Source organism: Galeopterus variegatus, unplaced genomic scaffold, assembly GCF_000696425.1.
Source record: "Galeopterus variegatus unplaced genomic scaffold, G_variegatus-3.0.2 Scaffold1204, whole genome shotgun sequence".
Lineage (NCBI taxonomy): Eukaryota > Metazoa > Chordata > Mammalia > Dermoptera > Cynocephalidae > Galeopterus > Galeopterus variegatus.
Window position 1 is genome coordinate 77,183 of NW_007727315.1, and position 10,836 is coordinate 88,018.

At 43.4% G+C, this 10,836-nt stretch overlaps 1 protein-coding gene across 1 annotated transcript in view; it reads right to left on the reverse strand.

The window, feature by feature from the left end:
- Nucleotides 1–249: 249 nt before the first annotated feature.
- Nucleotides 250–10,836, reverse strand: part of CRKL (v-crk avian sarcoma virus CT10 oncogene homolog-like) — a 33,709-nt gene continuing 23,122 nt past the window's right edge. Inside the window, exon 3 of the mRNA XM_008575528.1 lies at nt 250–3,952. Coding sequence (XP_008573750.1) covers nt 3,818–3,952 — 135 coding nt within the window. The 3' untranslated portion in view covers nt 250–3,817. The remainder of the gene's footprint in view (nt 3,953–10,836) is intronic.

Consider the following 10,836-nt stretch of genomic DNA (forward strand, 5'->3'; position numbering starts at 1 on the left):
ATACAGCACCCACTATGCTCACACACTAGGATCCAGAGTCTTCTTTTTTGGAAGGAGGCTCCAAGTTGTCCTCTTCTGGGTGCCTGAGTGTGGGAAAGGGCTGATGTAAGTCCCCACTCTAGCCCTCAGTTGTCAGCAGCAGCGCGGCTGGGTCTCTGAGGAACACCAGAGGTTTAACCACTGCTCAACTGCTCGGGTGCTGGTGGGGGCTGACTGAGGAGACACTGAAACACCAAAGCCACCGCCACCACCAGCTGATGCAAGTTTTATTGAGACAATGTACAAACAGGCCATGGAAACAAGGGTTTTTATGCTGGGACCAGTAACGTAAAATGGAATACAAAAATAAAAAGGCACTAATCTGTTAAGAAAAGACACTCGATGTGTTCTAAGAATATAAGTCATTTAATACTGTTAATTTTATAGCACAAAATAAAACAAGCTATGATCCCCAAAAATAATTTTAAAAGCTTACACAGAAAATATTATTGCCTGAAGTTTATGATCTTTAAGTTATAGGTCAAGAGTTTTATGTTGTTGTTGTTTTAAAACACACAGTGAAGACCGTCTAGAAGCAAGGCCACTGTTCCTCCTGTAGGGACAACGATCCTGTCTCAGAGAACTGTCCTTCCATTCCTTTAGAATATACAACCAGCTCAGTGTCCACACTGACAGCAGTTACCAGGGACATAGTTCTCTGGTCCCAGAGGGTGGAGTTTGAGGCAGAGCTCAGTGGTGTCCACAGAAAAGCATTAGTCATAGGTACTGTATTAAGACAATCAATAATTCGTTCATTTTAAGAGGTTAATGAACATAATATTAAAGGGTTAAATTATAAACACCTGGCACAAAACCATGTCATCCCTTTTCAAAAAAAAAAAATGTTCATATTCCTCTGAGCAAACATTACAAGAGCAGTGGCCATCTGTCTTAGGCCCGCCTTGTCTGTAAACAGCTGTAAAGGAAAGCTAGCACAGTGACAGGGATGCGTGAGCTCCAAGGAGGGTGTAGCTGTCCTTCCCTCCTTTCAGTTTTCCAACCATGAGCACAGAAGATGTTTAGCTTGGGTGACCAAAGTCATCAAATGGCAGCCAGTCAATGCATCCTCCTCTTCGTCAACCATGTCATCAGGTGGTAACACAGCACAGACATGACAGGGCAACACCTGTATTGGAGGTCCTTCCCAGGATAAACAACTTTTTAATGAAACTGTAAATGCCCTCTAGTACATAATTTGTTTCCTTCCCAGGTGAAAAACCATGCTGAGTTAATTTAACATCCAAATATTTTTTTAACACAGTAGAACACATCAAGTAGCAGTAATGAACAATCATAAAAGAAACCATCTGGGTCAGATATGCATTGCTCTATGAAGCACAAATGTCTTCCCAGACCAGTGGGGAACCCAGGCATGAAGCTGAGGCAGGGGTGCTGCTTTTCACATATTTAGTATGAAAAAGAGAAGTGCCCTGCCCCATTAAAAAACTAATAAGGTTCCAAGTCAAAAAGTTACTACTTTTGGCACATTTCTTGAAAGTTCAGAACTCAAGGTTCACCTTATTTTGAGCACTGAATCTCTCTCCTGGGCAGCCCTGGATACATTTACCTAGGCTAAAGTAATAAGCTGGTTCATTACGAAGCCAAACCCTAGGCTTATGGGGTGTTTTGATTCTGAAGTCCTGCACACAAGGTGGGTCTTGCTATTGCTCAGTGACATGGCTGAAAAGAAACCTTGCTTTCCAAAACAGCCACATACTTCTTTTGCTCTGAGCCAATCCTATCAAATTAAAAGGTGGAGCCCTTCAGCTAAATGTTTTTTTATTTTTTTAAATCTGGTTTTAAAAGGCCTTAGGGTTTGTGCTCTCTTTGAACAAGGCACACATTCCACCTTATGCTCAACTCCTCACTGAAGTGCAGGTGCCAACAAGGGTAAGGCTGAACTGGATCACTTGCAGAAAAGCAAGTGCTGTTTCAGGGCAGAGTTTGGGGACTCTATCACATGCCCACCACTTGTGGGTGCTAGGCTGGGCCTGAACTCAGAACAAGCTGACCAAACAGACCTAAACAGAAAAGGCAACCGCAACGGACAGACTTCACAGCAGGAGGTGGCCACAATTCTCACTGGTTAGGAAGATGGGCAACCATGTTGATATTTTTCCCTACTGACCATTAATTTTTTCAAAAGAACACTCTCAAGATTCTTTAATATGGTAGTTACCTGCTTGATGGAATACTGATTTAAAGAAAATTGGAAAAAGAAGAAAAGAAAAATGGTTGTTTCACTGGTTCTGTCACCAGAATATATTGCTCTAAGCCCAAAATCTAAGACTCTCCACAGACAGGGCCATAGTTATAGCAGATGCTCAGTAAATGACAGTTACTCATTAGGTTGTTGCTATATTTCTAGATCTGCTGTATGCATTCTGAGCTGAGGCTTGTCTTCACCAGGGCCCTGAAGGGAGAGCAGACTGAACTGAATAAAGATTCCAGAATTCTAGTCTGCTACATGCAACAGATGAGGGATAGGTCACACACATTGGTACCAGCTGGCTTGTATGAACAGACCTCTTTTAACTAAAAGGAAAAAGCTTTAACATCAACACACTGAGTTAATGGTAAATTGTTTAATGGTTCTCCCCAGTTACTAAAGCACTCGACAAACTCATTAACCAATTTCCAGAGTTTTCATTTCCTTTGCTTGGGAGCATCACAGACCCTTAAGACTGTGGAACCAGTATTAGCAGCACTATCTTTCTCTGACAGCCTGGTAAGGTTGGGCTGGGGGCAGGGAGGACTGGACTTCGGTGGGTATAATTTAATGATTTGATTTAATGATTCATTAATAAATCCAATGATTCTATGAAGAACCTCACTTTTTAAAAAATTTAAGTCCTGTACCTTAAAGGGTACATTCACTGAAAAGCTGGACAGAAAATTGGCCAAGTGCTCCACCACTCCCCCACCCCTGATCCTGTCACTGGCAAACAAGGCAAGCAAAGGTTTCCCTAAAGCACCCCCACTCTGATGCTTTGGGGGACAAAGTAATCCAAGAGGCTGTGCATGTAGCTTGGCACAGCATGACTGCTGATTTCTTTTGTGTTGTTTGCTATATGGCAAAACAAGGAACTACTGGCAACAAAGACAGTAGAGGCCTCTGCTTCAGGGTTCTTTTCATATTTCTTTAGTTACGAAGGCTCCAGTTTAGAAGCTCAGAGGGAGGTGTCATTCCTTGGACTATCATAAAAATCCAACCTGCTACTTAAAATCCTGTTCAGAACACACAAGTCTAATTAGTCTTCCAAAACCAAACCAAACCAAACCAAAAGAAAAGCTATATTTGGGGTGGGGGGTTTAGAATTGTCTCTTCCTTAAGGTTCATTTCCTATATTGTCCAAAGAAAAACAAGATGGCAGCTAAGCCACTGCTTTGTGGAACAGCAATGTGCACTATTTCACCACAGCCTCAAGCTTTCTCTGACGAAAATGACAGAATCAGTCCCAAGTACAAACAGGGCAATGATGAGAAGGAAGACCCTTTCCTTGTCAACTTCTCTCCACTTGTGTGCTTCCACTAGTATTTCCAGTTTATGATGCAAAAGAACTCTAAAATCGGCTATTCTTTGACAATACGACTATGATACAAATGCCATGAGGCAGCCACTGTGTGCATTCCAAATGTGTATGAGAGACTGCCAGTCTGCAGAAAGCTGGACGTCGGCAATGCAGTGTAACTTGCCTATGAGAGAGAATGCTTTCCCACTTCAAAGGAGACTATGACAGGCAGAACAACGAAGCAGCAGGAAGCAGGGCAACAGCAATCACTCGTTTTCTTCTGGGTTTTGAGGGTCAATGATTTTGACGTGTGTAAAGGGGAAAAGCCCTTTACGCCCATTCACCTCGCCTTCCCACTGGCCATTTATGTTCATCCTTGTGACTTTCACAATGTCACCAACCTGTAGGAATAAAGAAGACAAAGTTAGTATTTCTCTGCAAACAAGAAAAAGTTTACATTAAATCACAAATAATAAATCTGTAGGCTTTTTGTTTGTTCTTGGACTCCCCAGCCTCCAAAACTGTAAGAAATAAATGTTGTTTAAGCCCCCAAAAAATAAAAATAAATCACAAATAATATCCTATTCATAGGAAACTATTAAATGTTTTTTTCAGGGCTAATCTTTTTTTCAGGGCTTAGACCTAAAAATCAAGCAGTGCCAAAGGTAAGTCATTAGCAATAAGCCCAGTGCACGTCTCCTCAGTAGGCAAGAATGCATGACAAGAGAAGCAGCTCTGAGCACAAGGCGGCCTTTCCCTATCCCCATACTGGCTACCAACCCCAACAGGACAGAAATGAACTCATGACTCTCTGAGAACAGTTAAAGTCATACAAAAAGGTACATTAAAAAAAAAATCCATCTCCACTCAAATTTACATGGGATGGAATTGCTGTCGCCAAGATCTCTTTTACTAGGCCACCTCCCCTGAGCAGCAATGATGTCTCCCTGAGTTGTCCATTCCCTGCCCCCTCCGTGGTGCAGTTGTTGGGGGAAGGAAGCCCAGCTCTGAGAATCTTAAAACTGCAGGGTGACAAGAATTCTATTTATTGCCACAGGATAGGCACCAGTTAGGGGCTGGTCTGCTCATCAAGAAGGCAGGAATTTTATTTTGGAAGTGGTTTTCAAATTGTTCTGGACATCCACAGACTATAGGAAGGTGCTTTAAGGGTCCAGGGTCCAACAAATGTCTGACCGGGACTTCAATTTTTTAAAATTATATTTTATAAAGTTATAACATCTGACACATTAACTTGTGCTGCCCTGGTAAGCTGCTTTTTATGCAGACTTTCCTTGGAATGAAGCTTCTTCTGCCATGTGTCTTACTGAAGACTATCCCCAAAATATCTAAAGGCTTAAAAACATCTACCACCACTTGCAACAAAATAAAGTTAGAGGGGCCGGCCCGTGGCTCACTCGGGAGAGTGCGGTGCTGAAAACACCAAGGCCATGGGTTCGGATCCCATATAGGGATGGCCGGTTTGCTCACTGGGTGAGCGTGGTGCTGACAGCACCAAGTCAAGGGTTAAGATCCCCTTACCGGTCATCTTTTAGAAATAAATAAATAAATAAAGTTAGAAATAAAATGTATGCTGGGAGCTAACATAAGACTGCATCTGTCATTCCTAATGTTATTTCCTATCTCTCCTGCCCACTGTAACACTTAACTATTACCCCCAATTGCTTTTTTAAGTAATTCTTATAAATATCAACTCACAAAATACATTTATACTTAAACTTTTAAATCTGGCATATACTGGGGTTCTGTGCAACATTTCATGTTGAAAAGAGAGGTCTTTAGCTAAAGCTACTGGTCTAGCACATTGACTGTTTGCCTGGAGTCACCAAAGATCCTACAGTTGCTGAGTCAGCTTTAGAAGTCTGCTGCAAAAAGCTCAGGCCTTGCACAGTGAAGGCCAGCTCTGCTCTTGCCACTGTTGCTACTTTGACACAGGCCTCTGGCAAAGCCACACCTGCCTTTGCTTGTTACTAGATGGGTCACTGCACTGAGGACTGGACTCCGGGTGCCCAGAGAACATACATCTTGCCTTAAGTACATGATCTTAGACTGCCTTAGCTGATGTTTGATAAATGTGGAAGAGAACAAAATCTCACCCTCCTGAAAATCTTGCCCTGGGTAGCGCTCTCCTGCATCATCTTGGGTGAGCTCTTCCCTCCAGCCTAGGGGCTGTGAAGGTGCTCTCACCTCCTGCTAACTACTCCCACCTCCAGTTCCCCCAGACTCTCACTATCTGGCTGTACCTGGCCAGCAACCCTGCCCTGAGCCACCTGCTACAATCTATGTCGTCTCAGTCCAATCATCCCAACTCCCAGTCACCCTTCTCTCCTACAGCCAGACCCCACCCACCATACTGTGGCTATTGCTCCCACCATTTCACCAAGGATTTCCTGATGGCCCAAATCAACAGCCCGATTCCAGTTCCCTACTTCTTTTTTTTTTTTCCTTTTTGTCTTTTTTCGTGACCGGCCACGGGATCGCAACCCTCGATGTTGCTCCCACCCCTCGCTCAGCCAGTGAGTCTGTATGTGGGATCCGAACCCTCGGCAGGAGCGCCACCACGCTTCCCAAGCGGCGCACTACAGCAGTGCGCCACCAGGCCGGCCCTCCAGTTCCCTACTTCTATGATGTTCTGTGGCACCTGAAGTTGGAGACATCATCCAACCACCTCGCCTCCCTTCCCTCTGCCCTGCCCCTCCTTTTTGTGGTATTCTGTAAAATAACCCTGCCAGATAGGTACTTCCCATTTGGCATTTATGGAAAGCAAACCTCTATGAGGTCTAGCATTTTGGACTCCAGGATTCTGGCAGACACACCCAATGAAGCTCCATTCTCTGCTCCTCTACCACCACCTCCCCACCCCTAACACATACCACCACACAGCACTCTCTGAAGGAGGGAACCTGCTTTACTCATTTTGCACTCCACATATAATTTGGGTCTCTTGGAAACTACTTTCTGGAGAAGTCTGCAGAAGCAGGGAAAAGGGAGAAGAGAATAGGCTTATATCCCCCAGATGCTGGGAATAGATGGCCAAGCAAAAGAGCAAGCTTCTGGAGGACAGAAGTGGCAGGTGCAAGGGCCTAACGACAGTAGAAGACTGACTTTTTAAAATATAAATAGAACCAGATCAACATGATGCTTTTTAACACCCCTTCCCCCGCAACCCCTTCTTTCTGCGCAAGATTAACATCCAAACTCTGATCTTCAAGGCTCTGTCTGTCTGGCTCCTGCCTCTTTCCGTCTCTGACTTCATTTCATGCCACTCTGCCCCTCCCCTCCCATCACACTGGCTTCCTTTCTATTTCTCAAACTTGCCAAGCTCTTTCTCAGATATGAACTACGTGACAGATGTGAGGACAGGATGTGCTGGATATGCCATTATACTTTTAACATCTCAAGATGTTAAAAATCACATTCTAGGTTTTTGCCCAGAATTGCCAAGCTGGTACTAAGAAACCTTGAACCTCTGTTCCTGAACAGCTGAATAAACATAAGCAACCCTGACCAAAGCCAAACAAGTCCTAAGGAGCATCCAAGCCTCCTTATAAAGCCTCACATGCAGATAATGAGAGCATAAAGGACTTTCAGGTGGTAGCCATTGTAGATGGGTGTTTATTCTGCTCAAAGCACTAGGCTAGGTTCTTTATTGTGTACTTAGGATACATAAAGACATAAACTGGGGCCGGCCCATGGCTCACTCGGAGAGTGGGGTCCTGATAACACCAAGGCCACTGGTTCAGATTCTATATAGGGATGGCCGGTTAGCTCACTGGCTGAGCGTGGTGCTGACAACACCAAGTCAAGGGTTGAGATCACCTTACTGGTCATATTTAAAAAAAAAAAAAAAAAAAGGCATAAATTGAATACGGGACCTACCTAAAACTACAACAACAGGATGCAAGCTTTTGTCTGCTTAAAACAGGTATAAGGTGGCACAGTGTGGTGGCCCATGCCACGAACTTTGGGACATGGCAGGACTGGAAGAAATGTCTTGGTTCTACCACTTTTAGTGGCTACGTGACTGTGGCAAACTGCTCAAGTTCTCCAAGTTTCAGTTTCCTTCTGATTTTGGAAGGTTTTGAAATTATCAAATGAAGTCCTAGATGGGAATTGTTAACCTGAAAACCCAGCTAAGTAAATGGTAGCCATTATCTGAGTAGAGATGCCTGAGTCGAACTCAGCCCCCATGCCCTTCAGAAACACTGAGGGAAGAGTTGGAATCAACACTGAGAAGTACAGTACTGTGTTAATCAGCGGGTTTTCAGCCTTGTCAGTAACAAGGGTCCTCTCAAAACTGATGAGGGGACAGGAAGAATGGCATATTAGAATAAGAGATGAGAGACAGGCCAGAAAGCAGGTGGTCTAATAAATTACTGTGATGGATACTAAGCAGCTGAGGAAAACAATGGGAAGGTGGAGAAGGTTGGTCAGGTATTAAAAACTGCCAAGAACACTCAGACCTCATGCCTTCCAATTAACTTGCGATTCCGGTGGTCTTTACAGGATCCTTTCCACACAATTCTACCTAATCAATTTAATAAGTTTTACTGAACATCTACTGCATGGAAAATGAGCAGGTCAGCTCCTATCCTCAAGGAACTTCTTTGTTGTGGGATGGACACAAGCAATCCACTGTCCAGACATGGTAGATGCTCAATGAATGTTTGTTAGATAATAACACAGTGTAAAAAGCAGCAAGTGGCAGAAAAACAGTATTGAATCAACACTGCAGAGCACAGGAGCAAGGAGCAGCCTAGAAAGAGAGATTGGCTGAGCAACTTCTGATGTCTACTTGACCATTAAAAGCCTCATTCTGGCCTTGCAGGAGTTTTCACATGCCAAAACATAGCACATCATTCTTCATGCTGTTTTCTATCGCAATCCAAGGCCCTCTACATGGGGAACAAGCCCCAGAACATCAACACAGAAAAGATTCCTTGGCTATGTTATACAGCCTTCTGCCCAGTTACAGGCCTAGCTGTAGACCAGTTTCTTCTACAGCTCTTCCAAACAGTGCTCGGGCTAAGATCCTAAAATGGTCACTAGCTTTGCAGCCATCTTGCTGCTTCTCTCATCACTCTCTATTCTGGTATAGTGCCCTTCCCCTGGGTTTACAGTAGACGGATCCAGCCCAAAGAAGTACTCACTTTGGAGGGCAGATCAATTTTGAAGTGGTTAGGTATCAAGTTGGTTCAAGGAACAAACTAAGCCTAGAAGATGTGGCTGACCCTATCAGCAGATCAAGACAAGGTACGTACCTAATGCGTCATCTTTACTAATTCTCACCCTATGGAACAGGACAATCCTAATCATTACCAGAACTGTCAAAATACTATCTTTGTGCCTGGCTGCACTTGGCACTTGGGAGTGTACACATTAACTCTAAAATTAAGTAAATAGCCAGAGACACCAGTCAGCCCCTTTCTTTATGTCTAGTGAAGCAAGAGGACACCTCCTGCTGCTGGCAATAGTTTTCTACAGCCCTACTTGTCCAGAGTGTGTCCAAGAAATAACTCTACTGTCTAACTCTGGTGCTTGATTCAAAGAACAGTCAAGGCCCTGGGGGCCCAAGCACTAGTTGTCACAGTAGTTTTTTGCTTCCCTAATCAGTCTCCAGTCCCTGCACTGATATTCTGAGATTGGTTATGTAACCTCTCAGGTTACATAAAAGTAAGATAAGAAGTACAATGATTACACTGGAATCAGAAGTCCTAACTTATGTGAGGTGAGTGATCAAACAACATCCTGAAAGTATATGCAGAATTGTATTTAAATGCATTCATGTATGTTGTTTTTCTGGAGAAAGATTCTACAGCTTTCACAGGATTCTCAGGAGTCTATAATCTACAAAAGATCTAAAACAAAACAAAGACCCATATACTGTAATTGCCAGGCAGGTTTCTTCCTGCTATTCATGGCTTTCATTCATTTAGTCATTCAACAAATACTGAATCTTTGTGACAGGCCCTGGATGGATAGAACAGAGAACAAAGCAGATACACAGCCAGCCCTCATGGAGTTGCCTCAGGCCCTTCACCTATTTTACTACCTGTTCCTGTGGTCTCTGTGCACTTGTACCTGAATCAAAGCTATCAAAGTTAGAGAGGCTCTAGATGGCCAGGACCCTTGTTCTGGTGCCATGGGTAGTCTCACACATTCTCGCTCACATTGAATGCTGTTTTTAATGCTGAAAATTTGGTCTCTTCCTTAAAATTCCCATTATCCTTTAGTGCAGTAACTTGGTTCAAGAGGACTCATTACTGGTTAACACTTCTTGTGAAAATATAGGAATTTTATTTATTTATTTATTTTTTTCGGATGGCCGGTAAGGGGATCTTAACCCTTGACTTGGTATCAGCACCATGCTCAGCCAGTGAGCAAACCAGCCATCCGTATATGGGATCCGAACCCGTGGCCTTGGTGTTATCAGCACCGCACTCTCCCGAGTGAGCCACAGGCCGGCCCAGGAATTTTATTTTAAGATGGGTGAGGGGTCAAATATATCATAGGCCAGTATGCTGTGATGCAAAAGAATGTGGTGTTATAGGAAGGAAGAAGTATCTATTGGCAGATGACACAATCCTATATATAGAAAATCCCAAAGATTCCACAAGAAATGCATTAGAGCTAGTAAACAAATTCAGCAAAGTTGTAGGGTGCAAGATCAACACACAACATATATCACTTGTGTTTCCATATACCAGTAATGAACAATTAAGAAAGCCACTCCAGGAGCTGGCCCGTTGGCTCAGTTGGTTAGAGCACAGTGTTGTAAGACCAAGGTCAAGGGTTTGGATCCCGGTACTGGCCAGCAGCTCCCCCCACTCTCTAAAGCTAAACACAGAATTGCCATATGACCTAGCAATTCCACATTTCTCGGCATATACCCCAAAGAATTGAAAGTGAGGACTGGAACAAATATTTGTATGCCAATGTTCACTGTTGCATTATTTGCAATAGCCAAAAGACAGAAACAATGCAAGTATCCATCAACAGATAAATGGATAAACAAAATGTGGTATGTACATACAATGGAATATTATTCAGCCCTAAAGGTATGAAGTTCTGATACTTAAAAAACATGGATGAACCTTGAAAACTTGTGCAAAGTGAAATAATTCAGACCCAAAGGACAGGTATTGTATGAATGTACTTACATGAGTTACCTACAATAGGCAAATTCATAGACAGAGGTAGGTTTGAGGTTATCAGGGGCTCAGGAGAGGGGAGTTATTGCTTAATGGTTAGAATTTCTGTTTGGGGT